The sequence below is a fragment of the Myotis nattereri genome, assembly GCF_964212035.1.
Source record: "Myotis nattereri genome assembly, chromosome: 4".
NCBI classification, from domain to species: domain Eukaryota; kingdom Metazoa; phylum Chordata; class Mammalia; order Chiroptera; family Vespertilionidae; genus Myotis; species Myotis nattereri.
In genome coordinates, this window is record NC_138079.1 from 82,473,218 (window position 1) to 82,499,716 (window position 26,499).

The following is a 26,499-nucleotide window of genomic DNA, read 5'->3' on the forward strand; positions in this document are numbered from 1 at the left end:
GACTGTCTGGCTTCGGTCAGAGCGAGTGCAGCTTTCTCTCCGAGCTTTGCAGCGGGTGCTGGGACTCAGAGAGGCAGAGCCCCTGGGGACAGGACTGAGAGCCGCCATCACTGCTCTCTCGGGCCCACCCTGTTGATCCTGTGCGACCCGCCCCGCCCAAGCCCTGCACACAGGCATTTGCCGGATAGCCTCAGGCAAACGCCAGATTAGCACCTCCCTAGAGGACAGAAGTTCTCTCACTGCAGAAACAGCTGATTCTCATAGCCACTTGGCCTGGAGGTCAAACCCTCCCTGGTATTAGCTACAACAATCAAGGTTTATAAGACTGAGCACAAAGACCACTAGGGGGTGCACCAAGGAAGCATAACAAAATGCGGAGACAAAGAAACAGGACAAAATTGTCAATGGAAGATATAGAGTTCAGAACCACACTTTTAAGGTCTCTCAAGAACTGTTTAGAAGCCGCCGATAAACTTAATGAGATCTACAAGAAAACTAATGAGACCCTCGATCGTATATTGGGGAACCACCTAGAAATTAAGCATACACGGACTGAAATAACGAATATTATACAGACTCCCGACAGCAGACCAGAGGAGCGCCAGAATCAAGTCAATGATTTGAAATGCGAGGAAGCAAAAAACACCCAACCGGAAAAGCAAAATGAAAAAAGAATCCAAAAATGCGAGGATAGTGTAAGGAGCCTCTGGGACAGCTTCAAGCGTACCAACATCAGAATTATAGGGGTGCCAGAAGATGAGAGAGAGCAAGATATTGAAAACCTATTTGAAGAAATAATGACAGAAAACTTCCCCCACCTAGTGAAAGAAATGGACTTACAGGTCCAAGAAGCGCGGAGAACCCCAAACAAAAGGAATCCAAAGAGGACCACACCAAGACACATCATAATTAAAATGCCAAGAGCAAAAGACAAAGAGAGAATCTTAAAAACAGCAAGAGAAAGAAACTCAGTTACCTACAAGGGAATACCCATACGACTGTCAGCTGATTTCTCAACAGAAACTTTGCAGGCCAGAAGGGAGTGGCAAGAAATATTCAAAGTGATGAATACCAAGAACCTACAACCAAGATTACTTTATCCAGCAAAGCTATCATTCAGAATTGAAGGTCAGATAAAGTGCTTCACAGATAAGGAAAAGCTAAAGGAGTTCATCACCACCAAACCAGGATTATATGAAATGCTGAAAGGTATCCTTTAAGAAGAGTAAGAGGAAGAAAAAGGTAAAGATACAAATTATGAACAACAAATATGCATCTATCAACAAGTGAATCTAAGAATCAAGTGAATAAATAATCCGATGAACAGAATGAACTGTTGATTATAATAGAATCAGGGACATAGAAAGGGAATGGACTGACTATTCTTGGGGGGGAAAGGGGTGTGGGAGATGCGGGAAGAGACTGGACAAAAATCGTGCACCTATGGATGAGGACAGTGGGTGGGGAGTGAGGGCGGAGGGTGGGGTGGGAACTGGGAGGAGGGGAGTTATGGGGGGGAAAAAAGAGGAACAAATGTAATAATCTGAACAATAAAGATTTAATTAAAAGAAAAAAATAAAAATAAAAAAAAATAAATAAAACTTTTGTGCATCAAGATATTATCAATAGAAAGAAAGGGCAGCTCATGGAATAGGAGAATATATTTGCAAATCATATACCCAGAACATATAAAGAACCCATAGAGCCCAGCTGGTGTGGCTCAGTGATTGAGTGTTGGCACGTGAACCAAGGGGTTTCTGGTTCTAATCCCTGGTCAGAGCATATGCCGACGTTGTGGGCTCAATCCCCAATAGGAGGAATGCAGGAAGCAGCCGATTGATGTTTTTTATCTATGTTTCTCACTACCGCTATCCTTTCCTCTCTCTCTAAAATCAATAAAAACATTAAAAAAAAAAAAAAGCCATACAACTGGACAACAAACACACAAACAACTCAATTATAAAATAGTCAGAGGACTAGATAGACATTTGCCCAACGATAAGACATATGGCCAATAAGCACATGAAAAGATGGTCAACATCACTAATCATTAGGGAAATACAAATCAAATCCACAAGATACCACTTCACACCTTCGGCTATTATCAAAGAAACAGAACATAACAAATGTTGGCAAAGATGCGGGAAACTGGAACCCTCAAGCATTACTGGTAGGAGGGTGAAATGGTACACCCACTATGGAAGACATTATGGCAGTTCTTCAAGAACTTAAATAGAATTCCTATGTAATCCATCAATTCTATTTCTGGGTCTATACCCCAAAGAATTGAAAGTAGGAACTAGAACAGATAGCTGCACACCCATGTTCATAGCAGCACTATTCACAATAGCCAAAAGGTGGAAGTGACCCAAGTGTCCATCCATGGACGAATAAACAAAATGTGGTATTATATATGTACACTAGAACATTACTGACTTAAAAAGGAAAAATATTCTGGCACATATTACAATGTGGGTGAACTTTGAAGACATTCTGCTAAATAAGCGAGTCACAAAAGGAGAAATATTCTATGACTATACTTACAGTAGTCAAATATACTAGTATAGACATAGAAAGAAAATAGTGGTTGCCAGGGGTTGTGGTGGGGTGTAAAATGAGTAGTTTAGTGTTTGCAATGAACAGTTTCAGTTTAGGAAGATGAAAACTTCTGGAGATCGATGATGATAACAGTTAAAGAACAATGTGAATATGCTTAATGACAGATCTGCATTCGTAAAAAAAATAGTTACAATTGTAAATTGCCTGTTATGTATATTTGACCACAATTTTTTTCATTTTTACTTTTTTAACTGAATTTATTGGGGTGAGACTGGTTAACAAAATTATATAGGTTTCAGGTGCACAATTCTACAACACATCATCTGTACACTGTATTGTCTATTTTACCACAATTTCTAAAAATTTAAAAACTATTACCACCTTTTTAAAAAAGGGAAAGGGGAAGGGGGCATTCTGACCCATTACCCAGTCCTAGAGATAGGGCTGTGTTTCACAGACCAGTTTGAAAACCAAGCTTCAGTGAAAGTGACAAACATGGTTCAGGGAATAGTGTTTACAGTAGCTAAAAAGCACAGGGTTTGCCCTGGCTACTTTGGCTCAGTGGAAAGAGCGTCGGCTTGTGGACCGAAGGGTCCCGGGTTCGATTCCAGTCAAGGGCACATGCCTGGGTTGCGGGCTCGATCCCCAGTGGGGGGACTGTAGGAGGCAGCCAATCAATGATTCTCTCTCATCATTGATGTTTCTTTCACTCTTTCCCTCTCCCTTCCTCTCTCTGAAATCAATAAAAATATATTAAAAAAAAAAAAGCATAGGGTTTGACTATTTAAAACCAAATCACTCTACACAATCATAAAATTACATCTTCATTAACTAGATACCTTTGCTTCCTCTGCCATTTTTTTCTCTTCATCCACCTCTTCAGTTTTTGATGAATCTTCACTTTGGAGTTTTTTTCTCTTTTGCTTGGGAGCCATGAAGCCTTGGAGAAATTTCTTTATGACACTGGCTTGAAGGGCAATTACACATTCACCAAAATCCTTCAGTTTCTCCAAAGAGACCACCTACAGGAATTGATTTAAAAACCAGGTTAAGAGAAAAGCTGAGAGAAAGATGAAAGGAGACTATCCTTGACTACATTCAAATCAACCTAGACACCAATGGATCACATAACATTAGTTTAATTGGGTTCCTCAGTTCAATGGATGGCTTATGCATTTAAAAATAGCTGGCTACTTCCATTTCCCCAGCGAAGGGATCCACAAAATGCTGAAACTTGCTCTACTTAAGTAAGTAATCAATTCAATTCTTTCGCTCGGTAAACTGAGTGCCTATTATGTGTAAACCATAGTCTAAAGGCAAAGAAAAACTAGGAAGGAAAATTGAAATTGTCTGAACTACTAGCTTACAAACTATAAACTAAGTAATATGCTTTACATACTTGACTTCAGCTAAATCTCACATCTTTTTTATGAATGAGGAAACAGAAGCTAAATCACTTGGACCCAAATCATGTTCTTAAATACCAAACTACTTTCTTTAGTCATGCAAGACACACAATTAAAAGATGCCATTTTATAACCACAAAGAGAAACAAGGAGGAATGATGATAATCCAATGCTAGTACGGTATGGTCTGACACAAAGTAGGCACTTGGTAAATATTTGCTAAATAAATAAAAGAGTAAATGTAATATTTGAAAATGGCAAAGTTATTTTGGGTTGAATAATTCCTAAAAAAAATTAAAAAACAAATATATTTAAATTCTTTTCCCTAGGAAATGTATCAAGAATTCATAAACAGATTAATTAAAAAGAAAAAGTAGCATATATAAGATGCATTTATAATTTGCTAATTCCAATAGCAAAGAAAATGAAATACAAACTCTGACAGTAGAAGATTTAAAATAGTATCAACTCCATCGGTTATTATGACCCTGAAGTGATATAAAAACTAAAAGAAATAGAAAGTGTTTATAAATTAGGACAAAGGGAGTTTCTGAGAAAGATGTAACTGCTCATAATTATACAATTACACCTGAAACTAATATAATATTGTATGTCAACTGTAGTTGAAAAAAATTTAAAAATGATACAACAAAAATATACATGCTATAATGCACATAAATAGTTTGAAAGGACTCGCAGGGGTTCTCAACCTTCCTAATGCCACGACCCTTTAATACAGTTCCTTGTGTTGTGGTGACCCCCAACCATAAAATTATTTTCGTTGCTACTTCATAACTGTAATTTTGCTACTGTTATGAATCGTAATGTAAATATCTGATATGTTATATGTGTTTCCCGCTGGTTGCGACCCACAGGTTGAGAACCGCTGGTTAGAGTTAATATGGACTTTATTATTTAAAATCAGTAAAAAATATTTTACAATAATTGATGGATAGTATTCTCCAATCTAACAGCATGAGTATTGCCCAATATAAGCATAATTCTCCTGAGTTAATCTAGTGTAAAGAATGCATAAAATCAGCCCTAGCCAGTTTGGCTCAGTAAATAGAGCATCAGCCTATGGATTGAAGGGTCCTGGGTTCGATTCTGGTTAAGGGCACCTGCCTGGGTTGTGGGCTCAATCCCCAGTAGGGGGCATGTAGGAGACAGCCAATCGATGATTCTCATCATTGATGTTTCTTTTTTTTTTTTAAATATATTTTATTGATTTTTTACAGAGAGGAAGGGAGAGAGATAGAGAGCCAGAAACATCGATGAGAGAGAAACATCGATCAGCCGCCTCCTGCACATCCCCCACTGGGGACGTGCCCGCAACCCAGGCACATGCCCCCGACCGGAATCGAACCCGGGACCTTTCAGTCCGCAGGCCGACGCTCTATCCACTGAGCCAAACCGGTTCCGGCTCATCATTGATGTTTCTATCTCTCTCCCTCTCCCTTCCTCTCTGAAATCAATAAAAATACATTTAAAAAAAAAGAATGATGCATAAAATCCGAACACAACAAATGTATGTCAGACCTTAAAGCACAGGCATCACATGCTAATAAACATGTTAAATAATGTTATAGGGCTATGGCTCCAGGACCAGTTTTCATTCAACTTAACAGAAAAGGCTCTGAGCCAACTATTAGATTTTTGGGGATACCAGCAAAAGATGACAAAGGAAAAATATCATATGTATATAGAGTATTTTTCAGTTCCACATGTCTTTCAAGATAAACCCAAACATATGAGTTCCAGGATCACCAGGGGAAGTCAACAACAGTATCAGGGGACAATTCCAAATTGGGTTTTCATGAGTAACAGATTTCAAAGGGTGTTTTCATATGTTCTTACTCGTGCTTCAAATTCCGATGTTTCTTCCACATAACCAAGACCTCCCTTTTGTAACCTTGTTGCAACTTCAATGAGATCACTACGAAGAAAGTTTAAGAGCTCCTGGTTGCCATCACAGGATTTTAGGCCCAAATTTGGCTTCCGGGCTAGGTGAATAGAATGAACAATGTCCTGGTACCTAGAAAAGTTGGGATAAGCAGGAGGGGAAATAAAGAAACTTTTGAAGATGGTTGATAAATTTCAATTACTTGAATAACATGTTTTATTTCTATAAGACATCTTTAGATTTTTCACCTCTCCTTGGTAATTTTTAGTAGTCTGTTTCTTGCACAAAATTTCAAATTTCTCTTATTCTTGATTTATTTTAAAAACTTATTTTATTCTGTATTTGCTAAATTCCAGTATCTAAAGTGGGTTGCTTTCCCTAGCTCTTATTCATGATACCTAGTTTGTATATTTTTAAACTTACCATGAGCTTCTTGGAATTTGATCCAAGTTTATGGGAATTCTTTGAGGCCTGGTTTAAAGCTGTGCTCCTCCAGAGAGAAAGTGTACTTGCTTACGTCAGTTGCAAAATTGCTACCAACCCAAGATAACTTTAAATCATCTGCCTAAAATTCTTCACAACACAGAAAAAAAATTTCAACTGAAAACCTACATGAGGACCTTCACTTCACATGCACTTTTCCACTAATGATTAACCATTTGAGAAGTCCCAGCAAAGAAAGACTAAAATACGACTCTCTACCTTGGATGGGGCCAACTATTAGCTTCACTGTTGGCTTCCTATACGAAAATGAAAACTAAAGCTTAAGGTCATCTAAGCTGAGTACTAAGTTCCCTATTCTTTCTTAATAATATGGGTTTTTAATATTATTTTCCTGAATACAACTTCATTGTTACTGGTGTTCTTATAAAGGACTAGAGGCCTGGTGCATGAATTCATGCACCGGTGGGGTCTAGCCGGCCCACCCATGGGCAGGCGGCCGGCTGACCAGCCCCACCCCTTGGTCAAACTCCCGGTGGAGGGGACAATTTGCACATTAGCCTTTCATTATATAGGAAGGATTCTTTCAGCCCTAGCAGGTGTGGCTCAGTAGATAGAGTGTCAGCCTGTGGACTGAAGGGTCCTAGGTTTTATTTCGGTCAAGGGCACATGCCCGGGTTGCAGGCTTGATCCCATTGTGTGGCGTGCAGGAGCAGCCGATCAATGATTCTCATCATTGATGTTTCTATCTCTCTCTCTCCCTCTCCCTTCCTCTCTGAAATCAATAAAAATATATCAAAAAAAATTTTTTTAAATAAAGGATGCTTTCATTGTTTTCCATGTTCAACATAATTTCCCTTTATTTTCTTGTTTTATCTGTTACCTAGGAATATACTTAACTTACTACCAGTTAAGATCTTTTTAATCATCTTTAAATAATTTATTTCTAATTTTATTGCAATCTGATGAGAGAATATATCCTGAAGCTTTCTACTTTTGTATTTTGTTGAGATTGTTTCTGTGGCTAAGTATATAAATGTTCATTGATATAACAAAAAAATTTATTTCTTTATGTTTCCAAATGGCCTAGTATCCTTCGATATACTTTTTTAAAAAAAAATCTTTCTTACTGAGCTATAACTGACTGCATACCCTTTAATTTATATCCATCATTTTACATATTTTCTTATAAAGAGAAAATATATATATGGTATCCCCCCAAAAATATGTGTGTGTGTGTATATTCTGTTACATTTTGAGAATGAAATGTATTTTAATAAACATTGCCTTTATAATTATTCAAAGTGTGCATACATTTTTTGGGGATACCCTATGTATTTTTAAATAAATCTGAACCTCAAATGGTTTGTGAAGTATTACCTCATCATCTTCGCTACCCCCAGGGAAATCAACTCAACCACCACCAAGAGAACAGATAAATAAATTGGGGCAGATTCACAAATATTAGTCATGGAATAATATAAAGGAAAATGGAGTTCAGTTATTTAAAAAAAAAAAAGGATGGCTCTTTAGTGCCAAGTAAAGAGCAGTAAGCCCCAAAGACTATATGTACTGCTTGACAGCTTTTTTAGTGAATGGAACAAGTCCTTTCAATCCTATGCATGTGCCTAGCAAATACAGTAGAACCTTGGCTCTAAACTTCATTCATTCCAGAAGGCTGTTCAAGAAGCAATTTGTTGGAAAACAGAATAATTTTTTCCCATTAGAAATAATATAAATTGAATTTGTTTCAGACACCCAAATGATTCCGTTTTAACCTTTCTTATATACAGCACATGTTTAATGTACTGTTTTATCTATAAACAAACACTTCTTGTCTTAAATTTATCGAATCACTACCTACTAGCCTTAAACAAATCACTTTCAGCACTCGTTCCAGGGGTATCTTTCAGGTCAGCATGCAGCATCTTTGCTTGTAGTCACCAGCTAACTGCTTTTCATTTATACAAATCAACAAACTTTCTACCTCTTCAATTGCCTATGATCATTGTTTCTTTCATACCCTTAGCAACATTAGCACTCTTGATAGCTTCTTTATGTTTTAAAATTGTGCTAATTGTCCATTTCATCAGCAACAAAAGCAAAAAATACATGTATATTTACAGCACTATTTCCTGAGATGGGCCTGAGAGATGCTTTAGTCATGCTGATCTATATCAGCATGAAAGGGTTTCAGGCCTAGAACTGAAATTTGTTCAACAACCGAGACGCTTTTTTCTTTGAACAACTTAGTTGAGAACAAAATTGTTCATTTGAGAACCAAAGTTTGACTGTATTTTAATAAGGTTCATCATAGAACTATATTCCTTTGTGGTTCTGTGTACTGACATTTTCCCTTGTCTTTCTTAATTTTCCTAATCATATCTGCATTAATACAGCATGATTCTGAATATAATTTTAATTTTTCACATTAAGCAGTGGGCTAAAACCGATATGTATCCACAACCACTCACAAAAGTCTGGTATTTTCATTCTCTCAATCAAACCTAAATTCAACCAGGAAAGCACGCAGTCAGAAATAAAAGGTAGTCTTAAACCAAAATCTTGTCCTAGCTTTGATAGAAACAATGCCTAGAAAAGGAAGTACACTAACAAATCTTGATGGAGTTGATGCTCATTTTGTAGATAGCACAGTTCTTGCTTGGGATTTTGGGGTGTTCGGGGCTTTTTGCTTGTTTTTTGAGATATAAGTCACATAACATTAAACTCACCATTTTAAAAAGTATAAATTTTTAGTGGTTTTTATGTTGTGGAACTAACCAAACTACCTAATTCCAACATATTTTTATCACCCCATAAAAATCCCACAGCTTGCCTAACCGGTTTGGCTCAGTGGATAGAGCGTCGGCCTGCGGACTCCAGGGTCCCAGGTTCGATTCCCGTCAAGGGCATGTACCTTGGCTGCAGGCACATTCCCAGTAGGGGGCGTGCAGGAGGCAGCTGATCGATGTTTCTCTCTCATTGATGTTCCTAACTCTCTATCCCTCTCCCTTCCTCTCTGTAGAAAATCAATAAAATATATATATAAAAAAAAAAAATCCCACAGCTTTAGCAGTGGCTCCCAGTTCTCCCCATCTCCCATTCCCGGGCAAACAATAATCTACTTTCTGTGGATTTACTTATTTTGGAAGTCTCATATAAATGGAATCATAAAATATGCAGTCTATTGCATCTGGCTTCTTTGACTCAGCATATTTTCTTGGTTCAACCATGCTGTTGCATATAGCACTTTGTTCCTTTTTATGGCTGAATTTATGGATATAAGAACAACATCTATCCATCAGTTGATGGACATCTAGATTTTTTTCATTTTTTGGCTATTTTGAATACTGACAGAATACTTCTGATCACCAACTGATGTACAATGCTGCCTAACAACAAAGAGGACTTCAGTGTGTTGCATGGCATGCATTATTCAAGACTAATCCTGTTACCCTGAATATACACGGTTTAAAAGCATATTTTTCTAAGTATGACGTGCCAAGAAAATACCAAGCAAAAGAAATATAAAAGTTAGATGTTTTTAAAAATGATAGTTTTTAATGGATAAAAAAAAAAGAACACACACACAAAAAAACTAAGACATTTATAATATCTAATGCTGAAGAGAATTAAGATGTGAACAGCAAGACGAAAATCCTTACCTCTTCTCTAGTCTTTCTTTAAGCTGACTTTCTCGTATTCCCTGAGGGTGAAGGCAATTTAACAACTCATCCAGTTCCTTCTGACTATCACATAAGAACCTGTAGGGGCAAAAAAGGCCTGAATAATTGGGGGTGGGGTGCGGGGGTCAAAAGTCAAACATTAAGAAAGGAATCTAGGGTTGATGGTGGGAATTAGGAAAGCAGAATTCCAAACTTGCTCACAAGAAGAACTAGTTTACTATTTCCATGCCTAATGTTAACTTTATCCACGGACATTGGAGCCCATAATTCCTAGTAAAATATGAGACAAATTTTATCAAGTTATAGGCATATTTGTCCATATACCTTCAAAGAGTAAACTTAGATATTCAAAAAGATAAATGGCCATTAAACCAAAGGTTATCAAAGCTAAAGCAATTAATGTAATCACAAAGAGTCCTTTCAGTAGAAAGGACTAAAACAGCAGTAGGACATCCCTCTCACAATCCTGCCTAAAAGTAGAATCAACACAAAGGAAAATTAATGGCTATGTATACAGTTATTTTTTAATTAATGAAAATGCTAAATATTTCTATTTGCAAATGGACTGAAAAGCGCTTCAAATGCTATATAAGATCTATCATATACAAGGTTACATTACAAGGGGGGAAATGTAATTCCAAACTTAGAACAAATAAATATTTATCAAAAAATCAAGTCTGCTTTGCCCCATCCAGGTGGCTCAGCTGGTTGGAGCGCTGTCTTGTACACCAAAGGGTTATGGATTCAATTCCTGGTCAGGGCACATACCTAGGTTTGCAGGTTCCATCCACCGTCCAGAGGCAACCAAATCAATGTGTCTCTCACATCGATGTCTCCCTCTCCCTTCCTATCTAACATCAATAAAATATATATACATATATATATAACTCCTCAAGTGAGGATTAAAAAAAAAAAAATCAAGCCTGCTTTTAAAGCAATGAGTTTACATATCCAAGAAATCAAAGTAACACAAAATATCTGAATAGATAATCACTAACTCACTGGTGTTAATATAGTAAATACTTTAACACTGAAAGGAAAAAGAGCAGCCAGATGAATGCTCACATTACCATAGATTCTGTCCTTGTTTGGGTATGGTGGTCTCTACAGCAATTTCTGTTGCTGGTCCATGTTGTGTGTTCACGCTTGCATTTTTGCCTAGATTTGCTTTCTTATCTAAGAAAAATTAATACATTGGTTGAATATAGTAAATATCCAATTCCTAGTTTCAAATCTAAGCAGTACAACACAGTACCAAATCTAACAACTAAAAACAGATGCTGCCTATTAAATATATCCACATGCACAATAGATGCTAACTTCTCTTTAAGTATTTCACATAAAACGCATTATCTGAGATATTTGTTCTCTATACAGTTGAATAGCTGTACAGTTCAAAGTTTAAGAGTTTCACAACTTAGAATGAAGAGGGATAACTCTTTATATCAAAGCAAATAATTTATTCCGATGTTAACACAAAGACATCTGTGTTGAAGGAGTCAACTAAAATATATAAGCTACTAAACGCTTACCCCTGAAAGCTTTCATATGTCAGATATGATTAACTTTTCTGTAAACCAATTCTTATATATTAATACTAGAGGCCCTGCTGAAACCGGTTTGGCTCAGTGGATAGAGCGTCGGCCTGTGGACTGAAAGGTCCCAGGTTCGATTCCGGTCAAGGGCATGTACGTTGGTTGCGGGCACATCCCCAGTAGGAGATGTGCAGGAGGCAGCTGATCGATGTTTCTTTCTCATCGATGTTTCTAACTCTCTATCTCTCTCCCTTCCTCTCTGTAAAAAAATCAATAAAATATATTAAAAAAAAAAATACTAGAGGCCCAGGGAGAGGGGAGGGTCCCCTCAGCCCAGCCTGCGCCCTCTCCAATCTGGGACCCCTTGGGATCAGGCCTAAAACAGCAGTCGGACATCCCTCTCACAATCCTGGACCGCTGGCTCCTAATCACTCACCTGCCTGCTTCCTGGTCACCCCTCACTGCCCGCCCCCGCCAGCCTAATCAACCCCAACTGCCCCCCCGCCCCCCGCCGGCCTGGTCACTCCTGACTGACCACCCCCACTGGCCTGATCACCCCCAACTGCCCCCCTGCCAGCCTGATCGTCCCTCACTAACCCCCTGCCAGCCTGGTTGCCCCATGCAGCCTGCCTGCTCAGTCGTTTGGTCATCCCTCACTAACCCTCCTGCCGGCCTGATTGTAGGCAGCCATCTTGTGAGGGTGAGGGTCAATTTGCATATTACCTCTTTATTATATAGGATGTGACATTAATATAGGTAGATCTTAAGCCAGTATTTGAAGCCTTACCTCATATTACAATCGGTTTGTTCCCTGCTACCATTCTCCCTCCTACAATATAAACAATCTCTCCTTTTTTTTTTTTTTTTTTTTTAGTCTTTTCAGTCAGGTAATTTTGGAGAGAGCCTGCCATGCTGGAACTAGAGTTCAAGAAGCAACAACAGCCCTGGCTGGTTTGGCTCAGTGGATAGAATGTCGGCCTGCAGACTGAAGGGTCCCAGGTTTGATTCTGGTCAAGGGCACATGCCCTGGTTACAGGCTCAATCCCTAGTAGAGGGCGTATAGGAGGCAGCTGATCAATGATTCTCTCTCATCATTGATATTTCTATCTCTCCCCCTCCCTCTCTGAAATCAATAAAAATGTATTTTTTTTAAATATATTTTATTGATTTCTTACAGAGAGGAAGGGAGAGAGATAGTCAGAAACATCGATGAGAGAGAGACATCGATCAGCTGCCTCCTGCACGCCCCCCACTGGGGATGTGCCTGCAACCCAGGTACATGCCCTTTACCGGAATCGAACCTGGGACCCTTCAGTCCGCAGGCCGACGCTCTATCCACTGAGCCAAACCGGTTTCGGCAAAAATGTATTTTTTTTTAAAGAAAGAAGAGGCAAAACATCTACCAGGATGCTCTAGAAGTGAAAGAATTTGGATGCCAACCTTCAATCAGGAAATTCTGTGTAGGCCCAACTTCTAATGACAGCCACTAAACACATGTTCACAGTCTCTCAATCCACTAGAAACTTTCCTATGTCTGAAGATCCCGACTTCACACTTAGTGCTCTCAAACATTAACTGCCCTCACCTGGTATTTACAGTCTACCAGAACTAGATTTTTCTACTAGTACTACAATTTAGCACTTAATGTAATTTAACAGGAAAATGCCTTAAATTTGAAATTTGGGCTACATATTAATTTCCTTATTTATCAATTTTGTGAGTATATAGTTTGGATTACAGTATTACCAAAGGGAAAAAAATACTTTTTTTAAAAAAATTAAGAGATTTCTCAAAAACACACACATATAATCTAACATTTGAGAAGCAAATTTTATTAAGTTATAGAAAATAGAGCTGGGTCTGGCCGGTGCGGCTCAGTAATTGAGCACCGACCTATGAACCAGGAAGTCATGGTTCAATTCCCAGTCAGGGCACATCCTGGGTTGTGGTCTAGATCCCCAGTGTGGGGTATGTGGGCGGCAATCAATCAATGATTCTCTCTCATCACTGATGTTTCTCTCTCTCCCCTTCCTCTCTGAAATAATAAATAAATAAATAAATAAAATGAAAAATTCAGATGGTTAGGTCAGGTTTTCTCAACTTCAGCGTTATTGACATTTTAAGCTAATTCTTTGAAGTGGGGGAGGGGGTGTTATTATATGCACTGTAGGGTATTTAGTGGCATCCCTGGCCTCTACCACCTATGCCAATAATGACAACCAAATATGTGTCTGGACATTCAGAAGCTTCCAGCTCTAATTTCTCTCTCTCTCTCTCTCTCTCTCTCTCTCTCCCCCCCCTCCCCCCCTCCCTCCCTCCCTCCCTCCCTCCCCCCCCTCCCTCCCTCCCTCTCTCCACACACACACACACACACTCTATATAATAAAAGGCTAATATGCAAATTGACCAAACAGCAGACCGACCCATTGCTATGACATGCACTGACCACCCAGGAGGCAGACACTCAATGCAGGAGCTGCCCCCCGGTGGTCAGTGCACTCCCACAGGGGGAGTGTCACTCAGCCAGAAGCCCTGAGCCACGCTTAAGGCTAATGAGTGCAGCAGTGGTGGCGGGAGCCTCTCCCACCTCTGTGGCAGTGCTAAGAATGTCCATCAGTTGGACATCCCCTGAGGGCTCCCGGACTGCAAGAGGGCACAGGCCAGGCTGAGAGCCACACACCGCGCCAGTGCACGAATTTCGTGCACTGGGGCTCGAGAGAGAGAGAGAGAGAGAGAGAGAGAGAGAGAGAGAGAGAGAGAGAAACACACACACACACACACACACAACTTCAAGTAAAAAAAATATTTATAAAAGTACATTTATGTATTTATTTTGCCAACTGAATATACCCATGTAACCAGAACCCAGACAAGAAAAAGAATATTATCTTATTTGCTACCTTGTATCACAGCACATGAAAAATTGGTAGGCACATAAAAGATGATCCATAAATATTGAATAAATGAATTTTAAAAGTAAAGGAAGAAGACATATAACTGCCTTCTTGGCCCCCTTACTTTAATTCTAACCTTTCAGGTACCTAGAAAGTGATTTCCAAGGAACAAAGTTTGAAAACTACTCATATAAAGTTTAATACCCAAACAAGATGTTATATATAGACTTTGTAGGAGTAGTTTTCAAATTCTTTATCTGTCCACACAATGCCTGGAATAAAATTGGTAATCACATGTTAGTTTCCTGCTTTCTGTGCATTTCATATTCTCTCACCCCACTCAAGTACATCTACCTAAGAAAGCAATAAAGAAATCTTACAGCCCTAGTCACTTTGGCTCAGTGGATAAAGCGTCAGCCCATGGACTGAAAAGTCCCAAGTTTGATTCTGGTCCAGGGCACGTACCTTGGTTGCAGGCTTCATCCTGGCCCTCGTAGGGGCATGTGAGGGAGGCAACCAATCAATGTGTCTCTCTCACATAGATGTTTCTTCCTGTCTCTCCTCCTCCCTTCACCCTCTCTAAAAATCAATGAAAAAATATCCTCGGGTGAGGATTAACGAAAAAAAAAAAAAGATGACAGAGAACAGACAGTTCTTAATATTTACTCTCCTTGGGCAGAGTAAAATAACTAACAGATATACATACTACGGGGACAGTAATCCTCATCAGGTGAGTCAGCATGGTCTTTTCGGTGATGTCTGAATCGGTAGTCAATGCTGTCATGTATCCAGCCTTTTTCAATGAACAATCCTGGAACTTCATCTGAGAAGAGCCAGTATCTATAAATCACAACCACATATTAATAAGATAATGACAGATTATGGGCACAAGATGACTTTATTGTTGGGAAAGATGATTAAAGAATATTACTAAACATTCAGAAATACTATACAAATTATAAAGACAAAGAATACCAAAATGTTTAGAATTTGAGACTTGTCTAAAATCTGTAATTTTTATAACTTCTAATGTCTCAACTTTATACTCCATGCAATGTACGCATTTAAAATACCATTTTTTAAAGTCCTCTATTTGGTTCACACGTCACCTATCATCATACTTTAAGCTCCATATTTGTGATATCTTAAGAACAGGGTCATGTCTTTATTTAACTTTGTAACCCTAGCATTTGGCATATATTCAATAAATACTCAATGAATGTGTGATGAATAATTGTTTCCAAAATCCATAAATAGCAAAGCTTATGTATTTTTAGTGCTTTTGACAGTTTTATAACTAGTAAAGGCTCTAACAAGATGACAAAAATTAAGTTTAGTAAGTTACCTATTATGGTTCCGATCTGTACCAATAGGAGTCCTACGCATGACTAGTTTTGCCTTGGCAATTCCCTCCTGGAATGCCTTCTCAGCAGCTGCTTTGTGTTTTCGTATTCGTTCTTCCTCAGCTTCCCGTTCTAGTTTCACTGTTAAAGACAAAGAGAGTCAACTAGACTTTTTTTTTTTCCTAGTAAATTCCACTCTTACAAATTAAATCACATTTGAAGCTCTAGCCAGTTTGACTCAGTGGTTGGAGCGTCAGCCTCCAACAGAAGGGTTGTACATTCGCTTTCCGGTCAAGGACACGTACCTCGGTTGCAGGTTTGATCCCCAGCGCCAGTTGGGCGAGTGCCAGGGGCAACCAATCCATGTGTCTCTCTCACATCGATGTTCCTCTCTCTACCCCTCTGCCCCTCACTCCCACTCTCTCTAAAAAAATAAATGGAAAAAATATCCTCGGGTGAGGATTAAAATAAATCAGTCAATCACATATGCAGTAAGAAGTGCCTGGTATAAAGTATATTTTCATCAAACCTTAGTTTCCTTCTCCTAATTCTAGTATGTTATAAGAAATGACATGTAGCCGAGCCAGTATGGCTCAGTGGTTGAGCACTGTCCTATGAACCAGGAGATCATGGTTCCATTTCCAGTTGGGGCACATGCCCAGGTTGTGGGCTCGATCCCCAGGGGTGTGTAGGAGGCTGCCAATCTATGATTCTCTCTCCTCATTGATATTTCTACCCTTCTCTCCTGCTCCCTTCCTCTCTCTTGAAATAAAAAAAAAATGAAATCACATTTAAAGGAAGCAATTTCTATCCGGCCCTCCTATGTTCTTTGAATTTTGGTGATGTCTCAGGCATCATCAAAATCTCTTCTCTCCAAAATTTAACTTCATTAATTTTAATAATTAAGTTATTTTATTTTATTAATAATTTTAAATGTAACCTTAAAACAGTCCTTAAATGGAATTAATTGAAAATTGTATGACAGGACCATCATAGGATCTTCAAAATGATTGGGATAAAACTAGAATAGCTATTTCAAAATAAAACAAATTTTTGCTTTGAGGAATTTGATAGAATATTTACCTTATTAGCCTTAGTGACCAAAAAAACAAACAAAATCAACAATACTATTTTTTTAGTTAGCACTGTTAAGGACACACAAAAAAAAGGTTTTAATCAATTTATTTCTGATCATTGATAATATGGGTTTATTCTATCCAGACAGAAATTTCTCTCAACAAAAGCAACCCAGTAATCTTGCCTTTCAAGTTTTTCCATAACCATCACAAATTGTGATACTGTAAGTGCAATGCACTACTATTTACAATGCCAGAATTTTTTAACCCTGATCTTCTACTGGTGATATCTACAATATGATGAGAATCTGGAAAATGCATCAATCTCATTTATTTAAAACCAACATGGCATGCTATCTTTAATCAAGTTTTCTAGCCTGAATGGAACTATATTGGCAACAATGATTCAGTAGAGAACAGTACACAAAGGTAAATGATAAAGAGTAATGGCCAAATCACAATAAAGGAAAAGCTCCTTCTCTTGCAGCTACAAATAAAAAACAACCTAGGGCCAAAACCGGTTTGGCTCAGTGGATAGAGCGTTGGCCTGCGGACTGAAGGGTCCCAGGTTCGATTCCGGTCAGGAGCATGTACCTGGGTTGCGGGCATATCCCCAGTAGGAGATGTGCAGGAGGCAGCTGATCGATGTTTCTCTCTCATCGATGTTTCTGACTCTCTATCTCTCTCCCTTCCTCTCTGTAAAAAATCAATAAAATATATTAAAAAAAAAAAAAAAAAAAAAACCAACCTAGGGAAAATCACCAAAAGACAGCCAAATTCAGTTTCAGTAGTTACAACACTGGATATTGAAAGACCTAACTCTACAATTCAAATATTGACCATGGCAAAATATTCATATTTTTTGTCCGTTGTTTCCCTCTATCATCTCCCTAGCCTTTCTCCTAGGTTAAGATAAATATAACACACACAGTAACACTTCAGGAACTCCAGAAATCATTGTTTCAGAGGTAAAACACACTGAAATGTGATATAAAGTTAATCTATATGCTGTTTAATATGGAATGCAATTATACTCTTTCAAATTGGTAAGTATGTATATGCACAAACTCACATATAAATATAAAAACATTTCAATGGCCTTAAGTAGTGTAACCTAAAGCCTGTTTTAAATTAAATATTTCATATTGTCTAATGAAAAAAACTAACAAAGTAACAAAGTTGTTTGACTTTCTGTAAAATTCTCACACAATTTAAAAAAAAAAATTTTTTTTATTTCAGAGAGGGAGGGAGAGGGGGAGAGAGAGATAGAAACAACGATGAGAAAGAATCATTAATTGGCTGCCTCATGCCCATCCTACACTGGGGATTGAGCCGGCAACCCAGGCATGTGCCCTGACTGGGAATCAGACCGTGACCTCCTGGTTCATAGATCAACACTCAACCACTGAGCCATGCCGGCCGGGCTCTCACACATAATTTAAGACTATTTCTAGGTATATATCTACCCAATCCTTAGCATCCAACTTTGACAAATAAAGCATTTTTACTATCTTCATTTCATAAGTTGGCAACTTTCATAAGGTTTAAAACTGTAACAGTGATCAAAATAGTTATGTCTTAAAGGAAAAAAACTAATAAACTTAGTTTATTATGGGTAATAATTCTAAAACAAATTTTGTGTACATTGTGAGACTGATCAAGTAAGTAAATATTGGTATTACTATATAGATCAGCGGTTCTCAACCTGTGGGTTGTGACTCTTTTAGGGGTCAAACGACCTTTTCACAGGGGTCACCTAAGACCATCGGAAAACACATATATAATTACATATTGTTTTTGTGATTAATCACTATGCTTTAATTATGTTCAATTTGTAACAATGAAATTGGGGGTCACCACAACATGAAGAACTGTATTAAAGGGTCGCGGCATTAGGAAGGTTAAGAACCACTGCTATAGATAGAGGGGCTGACAGCTGAGCAAAAAAGAAAAACTCGGATGCGAACGACAGTGTGGCGATTGTTGGGGAGATGGACTTGGCTTGGGGTGTTGAACATGGATCAGAAGACAAAATATTAAGATGACAATAAATCTATTAGATCTATAGTTCTAATCTATAGATCCCAAAATTGATCTATAGATTCAAAGCAATCTCGATCAGAGTCCCAGATGGCTTCTTTGTAGAAATTAATAAGCTGATTCTAAAATTACTATGGCATTGCAAGGGACCTTGAACAGCTAAAACAATCTTGAAAAACAACAAGTTAGACAATTCATACTTCCCACTTCAACAACTACTACAAAGCAATAGTAATCAAGCCACTGTAACATTGGTGTAAAGATAAACATATAGATCAATGGAACAGAAATCAGAGTCCATAAATAAATCAATACATCTATAGTCAAATGATTTTTGTCAAAGGTGTCAAGATCATTCAATGGGGGAAAGAATAACCTTTAACAAATGATAATAGAAAATCCCTAGATAGCCACAGAATGAAGTTAGACGTGTACCTCATACCATATATTAAAATTAACTCAAAATGAATCAAAGACGTAAATGTAAGAGCTAACACTATAAGACTTTTAGAAGAAAACATACGGGTAAATCTTCATGGCTGTGGATTTCGCAATGGATTCTTAGATATGACACCAAAACCACAAGCTACCAGGGGGAGGGGGGGAGATAAATTGGGCTTTATAAAATAATTTAAAATTTGTGCTTCAATGGACACTATCAAGAAAGTAAAAAGACAACACATAAAATAGGTGAAAATATTTGCAGATCATATATCTGTGAGAAAAGGAATTTGTATCTAGACTATACAAAGAACTCTTACAACTCAATAATAATAAGACAATCTGATTTGAAAATGGGCAAAAATCTGAATTAACATTTCTCCCAAGAAGATATACAAATAATAGGCACATGAAAAGATGCTCAACATCACTAGTAATCAGGAAATGCGTATCAGAGTAGTTGCCTGGAGTACAAACCTTCTTGTATCTTTTGAATTTTTGAGTCATGCAAATATATTATTTATTCCAAAAATAAATAAAATTCGCATTTTAAAAACTTAAAAAAAAAAAAGGAAATGTGTATCAAAACCTTAATGAGATACCAATTCTCAACCACTAGGATGGTTATAATCCACAAATCACAAAATAACAAGTGTTGGTGAGGATGCAGCAAGTAGAGAAATCAGAACCCTCATACACTGTTCATAGGAAAGTAAAATTGTGCAGCCATTTGAAAAATAGTTTGGGAGTTTCTCTAACAGTTAAACAGTTACCATAAGACCCAGGAATTATATTCCTAGGTATATGCCCAAGAGAAATAAAAAGATACATCCATACAAAAACTTGTACACCAATGCTTTCAGCAGACTCATAGTAACCAAAAAGGAGGAAACAAGCCAAATGTCCATCAATTGATAAAATGTGGTATATCCAATTAATCGAACAGTATTCTGCTATTAAAAGGAACGAGGTACTGCCCTAGCTGGTTTGGCTCAGCGAATAGAGCATCTGACTGCACACCAAAGGGTCCCGGGTTCGATTCTGGTCAAGGGCATATACCTCAGTTGCAGGCTCCTGCCCAGACCAGACCCTGGTCGGGGCGCATGTAGGAAGCAACCAATCGATGTATTTCATGCATATCAATATTTCTGTCTTTCCCTCTCTCTTCCATTCTCTCTAAAAATCAATGTAAAAATATCCTCAGGTGAGGATTAAAAATAATAATTAAGATAAATAAATAAAGTACTACTGAAACATGCTACAACATGGATGAACTTTGAAAACATTATATACACTAAGTGAAAGAAGCCAATCATAAAAGATCACATTTTGTATGATCCCATTTATATGTTGTCAGAATAGGCAAATCTAGAGAAACAGTAGTAGACAAGTGGTTGCTTGGGTCTAGGGAGGACAGGGACAAAATATTAAGATAGCAATAAATCTATTAGATCTATAGTTCTAATCTATAGATCCCAAAATTGATCTACAGATTCAAAGCAATCTCAATCAGAGTCCCAGATGGCTAAAGGGTATAGAGTATCTTTTTGAGGTAATGAAAATGTTCTAAAATTGTGGTGAAGGTTGCATGTCTGTGAATATATTTAAAAACACTGAATTGTACACTATCAATGGAAGAACTGACTGGTATATGAATTATCTATAATAATAAAAGCATAATATGCTAATTAGACCGGACATCCTTCTGGACCACCTTCCAGATGAAGCCAGGGCTGCAAGGGAAGCCCGGGTCCCGGGTGCCTGCCAGCAGCCAGAGGGAAGCCTGGGTCCCAGGTGCCAGAGGGAAGCTGGTGCTGGCAGACGGGGGAAGGAAGGCCTACTGGTGCACGAATTTCGTGCACTGGACCTCTAGTTTATTAATAATACTATTTATTTAAAAGTTCAGATTTAATGGTGCTATCAAAGCCCAAAATTTTTATGTTATTATATCTTAAGGACAACTGTGCAGAGGGCTTCAAGTACCTAATTATTCAATTGTTACAACAATTTTTACAATCATATGAGGAAACTGAGGCATAGATAAGTTGACCAAAGGAATATAGCTAAATCAGTTGGTAGAGTTTGAACCCATATCGGCAATTCCCTAGTCATGTGTTACTTCCACTGTACCTATTTGTGGATTTGGTCTAAACTAGGAAACTCAGAAAAGATGTCAACATCACATTATCTATATGTCAAATTATCATTTACTACAGAATGCCATACTGAGCACTTCTGCTAGACTATTACATACATAGTAGGATCTGGGTTATTATATACAAAAATAACTAGTTATGACAAATAGAGACTTTACCACTACCTCAGTAATTTCCTTACTTTTACTATCTTCTAAAGCAGAGGTATGGAACCATTTTTCTGCCAGGGGCCATTTGGATATTTATAACATCATCTATAGGCCATGCAAAATTATCAACTTAATAATAGCATGCTATATTTGGTCAAACATTTCATGAACTCATCCCTAATGCCTTGGCAGGGCCAGGCCAAATGATTTTTCCAGCCTTATAGGGCCTGCTGGCCGGATGTTCTCCACCCCTGTACTAAAGGGCTTCCTCTTTTCTCTCATTATAATATTTTACCTTTCATTTCTCTCTCCTGGATTTCCCGCTCCTTCTTGGCCTGAATGGCAAGCAGCCGTCTGCTCTTCACAGTACTAATCATGTCAACAGCTTCCGTATCTACCTGGGGTTCAAACTTCACAACTTTTTTCCTATCGGTTTTGCCTAACCCATTCTCCTCTTTTCCATTTTCTTTATTTCTAGCTTCCATTTCTTTCCGTTTCTGTTTCTCTGCTCTCTTCTTATCATTTTCTTCCTTTAATACAGCAAGCCGTTCCTTCCACAACTCTGCAGACATCTGCTGTCTTGATTCCATGTGGTCTTGCACTGAATATGTCATGAGAATCCGGTGGCAGAGTGCTGTCAAGATCTGTAGCTTCTCTTCTGATGTTAGCTCAAAAAATTCAGAAGTTTCCAGCTTCTCTAAGAACTCATCTTGTACTTCATTGTCCTCAAATGGTGCTGAATCTTTATTGTCATCTGTGTCCGAGCCCTCACTTTCTTCCTGAACATCAGATCTGCGCAAGCAGAGCCGCACCAGCTCTGAAACAGAATGCAGAGTCAGGGGGATTTCTGACAGCTTCATTCCCAATTCACCATAGTCTTCTGCTATTTCATCTTGTAATAAGGTCTGTAAAAGGATGACCAAGACTCTGTTCAGGTATAAAAAGCCACCTTTTTCTGCACTCAAGGCTTCCATAAGAGACACAGCAGTAATAGGATACTGAGCATCTGGTAAGAGTAGTCCAGAATAACAGCTCAAAAACTCCACCACCAGGGCTACATCCCCAAAGAGTGTGTTGGGCAACCCTTCAGGGGTATCCACCAATCTAAATGCTGGAAGGTGCTTGCCAGTTAATTCTTGGTCCTCATATCGCTTCTGTTTTTCTAGTTTCTCAAGCATTTCTTTCTCTCTCCGCTCTTTGGCTTTCTCCTTCAACTTTTCTCTCAACTCCTCTCGTTTCTTTTTCAAATAGTCTTTGCGTTGCTCTTCAGACATAGAGGCCCACCTTTTTTTGTGCTCTAGAAGCTCAAAGCGTTTTTGAACGATATTCCGCAATTCTTCTGGGAGACGAGCTCTATCTTCATTAGAAAGAAGACGAGCTGTTTTAGAGATAACGCAAGACAGGGCACTCTTCTTGTCCTCCTTGTCTTTGTTTTCTTTGTAGTAGGCAATAAGGTGTAGGGCAGCGGGAGGCAGATGCTTATGAGGTTTACTAGAGGACCTGGGTGTACCCCCAGAATTCCGGGGGGCTCGTGTCATCTTCTGAGTGCCTTTGGCCATATCCAACAAAGTCATCTGCTTCATTTTTGTTTTAGGAGACTTTAGGCCCTTTTTTGGAGATCTGGAATTCCCTGTGGATTTCTGTCCATTCAGGATGCCTTTGCTTCTGCCCTTGGCTTTCAAAGGTTTGTCACTGTGCTTCCCTGGTTTCTTGGCAGGTGGGCCTTTCTTAGGAATGTGAAAGTTAGCATGTAATTTGTTGGTTGACATCATCTTCATCACTTCTTCCAGATGCTCTTCTGGAGATTTGGAATTCTTTGAGTTCTTCACCTTGAGTGGTGAGCCATTCAAGGATTTCTTCAAGTGTACATGACACCATAACTTAGGATTTAGTGGTGAACTCAAAGAAGAGTTATCTGTCTTGGATTTCTTTGAGGGCTTCCTGTCTGGGGATCCAGTATTCTTCCTCTTAGTAGAAGGGTTGAGAGTCATATACTAGAATTTAAAAATAGAAGCAAAATTAATTTAAAAAACTAGTTTAAAGAAGCAACATTTAAGTATCCGAAAGGCCCTCTTTTCTGCTCTTCAGGCAAAACTACAAATTCATTTCTCTTTATAAATCCTATGTCCCTGAAAAAACAGTGTTATATCCATATCAACACAAAATTCTCGATACCTAGGCTTAAAAAGCTATACTCTAATATTAGACATTTTTGCTATGCAACTAGTTTTGTTTATATACAAATTAGCAGTTCTTAAATACTTGAATGAACTGTGAACCATTTCCCCAGAAAAGACATATAAAAATTATGCAAACAATTTCCGAGTCCATCCATGGATCCCAGATTAAGAATACCTGATCTAGACCTAACCAGTCTGGCTCAGTGGATAGAGTGTCAGCCTGTGGACTGAAGGGTCCCAGGTTCAATTCCAGTCAAGGGCATATGCCCTGGTTGTGGGCTCGATACCCAGTAGAGGAGGGCATGCAGGAGGCAGCAGATAGATGATTCTCTCTCATCATTGATGTTTGTATCTCTCTCCCTCTCCCTTCCTCTCTGAAATCAATAAAAAATATATATTAAAAAAAAGAAAAAAAGAATACCTGATCTAGCCCTAGCTGGTTTGGCTTAATAGAGCATCGGCCTGCAGACTAAAGGGTCCCGGATTCAATTCCAGCCCATACCATGTACTTCAGTTGCATGTGCGGGAGGCCCCTGGTTGGGCACGTGCGGGAGGCACCAATCGATGTGTCTCTCTCACACTGGTGTTTTTCTTTCTCAGTCTCTCCCCCTCCCTTTCACTCTCTCTCTAAAAATCAATGGAAAAATATCCTCAGGTGAGGATTAACAAAGAGTACCTGATATAGATAAGGGGAACATGTGAGAAAATTTAAAAGTATTGCTCTTTTATCATCATCATCATCATCATCATCATTATTATTAATTTCAGAGAGGAAAGGAGAAGGGGAGAGAAATAGAAATATCAACAATGAGAGAGAATCATCGATCGACATGCCACCTACTGGGGATCGAGCCCACAACCCAGGCATGTGCCCTTGATTGGAATCGAACCCAGGGCTCTTCAGTCTGCAGGCCGACGCTTTATCCACTGAGCCAAACCAGCTAGGGCTAAAAGTATTGCTCCTGAGACAGGACTAGGTTTTCATCCTTTAAGCCTTTGTTCCAACTGGGAATATTCTATGCTCTTAAGGTTTACATTTAAAGATTAGCATTAAGTATTTCTGTTTAAATTCAGAAGCCTATTTTCTTATTAAAAGTATCAGTGAGGCCCTGGCCAGTTTTGCTCAGTGGTAGAGAGTTGGCCTACACACTGAAGAGTCATGGATTCCATTCCGGTCAAGGGCACGTACCTGGGTTGCAGGTTTATTCCCTGGCCCTGATTGGGGCGCATGTGGGAGCAACCAATCAATGTGGCTTTCTTACATCAATATTTCTCTCTCTCTCCATCTCCCCCTTTCTCCCTCTCTAAAAACCAATGGAAAAAATAACCTCAGATCAGGAATTTCTTTTTTAACATATCAATGAGTATACTAACAATAACAAAGACATTGTTCTCATGACACTGACAGAATAAGTCTTTAAACTCCCTTTTGACATTTCTCCATACCTTAAGAACTCATTCTAATGAATATACTAGTAACTATAAGCCCTCTAAATTCTCAATTTCATTTAATTCTCTTTGTTCATCTTCTCACATCTTTCTAGTTCACTTCCTCTAGTACCCCAACTTTGTAATCCTTCAATCCCACCAGGCCCTCAAATCTGTTAATTTTATCATTTTCACCATGCTCGTACTTCCCTACCCTTCTAACCCAGATTAAATTCTTTTGTCTCTCTTGCTCTGTTATATCTAATCACTCCTGGCCTGCACATGTTCAGGTAGCTCAGTTGGTTAGAGCATCATCCCAATAAGCCAAGGTTTCAGTTCAATCTCCGGTCAGGCACATTCAAGAACCAACCAATGAATGCATGAATAGGTGGAACAACAAATCGATGTCTCTCTCTCTCTCTCTCTTTCTCTCTCTCTCTCTCTCATCAATACATAAAATTTTTAAAAAGAAACATGACTAGAAGATACAATGAATGTGTGATATTAAAGTCATAACCAAATGCCTTCAAATGGGTCCTGAATGCCACCCAGTAATCACAGTATATTCCCTTAGTCCAGTGGTCGGCAAACTGCGGCTCGGCAAACCGGGCTCGCGAGCCACATGCGGCTCTTTGGCCCCTTCAGTGTGGCTCTTCCACAAAATACTGACTTCTGCGCATGGGCCGCAAAGTTTCAATCGCACTGTACGTGCGCGCCCGCACGTGGTATTTTGTTTTTAGTCTTTGTTTTTGTTTTATGTACACAGAAACAACAGTCATGAGTTCTATGTTTTAAAGAATATAATTATAAAGAAAAAAACCTAGCAGCTAAAACACAAATTAAATGAAATAATAACCAGCAATGAAAAGGTACAGCCAATTTCAAAAAAAGTACTATTTCAAGTGATCAGGAGAAAGACTAGATAATCTCTAAAATACTTAAGTTCTAAAAAACTTCAAGTTTTTTAGTGGAAGGGACTAAGGGACTAACTTGATAAGAGCAACATGTAAAGAAACAGTCTGGCCCTAGCCCATATTTGGCTCAGGGGATAGAGCGTCGGCCTGTAGACTGAAAGGTCCTAGGTCCGATTCTGGTCAAGGGCACATGCCCGGGTTGCAGGCTGAATCCCCAGTAGAGGGTGTGCAGGAGGCAGCTGATCAATGATTCTCTCTCATCCTTGATGTTTCTATCTCTCTCTTCCTCTCCCTTCCTCTCTGAAATCAATCCTATCCTCCAATATAATAAAACCCTAATATGCAAAT

At 38.6% G+C, this 26,499-nt stretch overlaps 1 protein-coding gene across 1 annotated transcript in view; it reads right to left on the minus strand.

The window, feature by feature from the left end:
• The window catches only part of BAZ1B (bromodomain adjacent to zinc finger domain 1B), an 80,892-nt gene that overhangs the window by 15,380 nt on the left and 39,013 nt on the right, over positions 1-26,499 (minus strand). Inside the window, exons 7-13 of the mRNA XM_081090433.1 lie at positions 21,925-23,623; positions 15,770-15,908; positions 15,131-15,264; positions 11,066-11,171; positions 9,975-10,073; positions 5,823-6,000; positions 3,399-3,581 (exon numbers count right to left, since the gene is read on the minus strand). Of these exons, the coding sequence (XP_080946559.1) occupies positions 3,399-3,581; positions 5,823-6,000; positions 9,975-10,073; positions 11,066-11,171; positions 15,131-15,264; positions 15,770-15,908; positions 21,925-23,623 (2,538 nt within the window). The remainder of the gene's footprint in view (positions 1-3,398; positions 3,582-5,822; positions 6,001-9,974; positions 10,074-11,065; positions 11,172-15,130; positions 15,265-15,769; positions 15,909-21,924; positions 23,624-26,499) is intronic.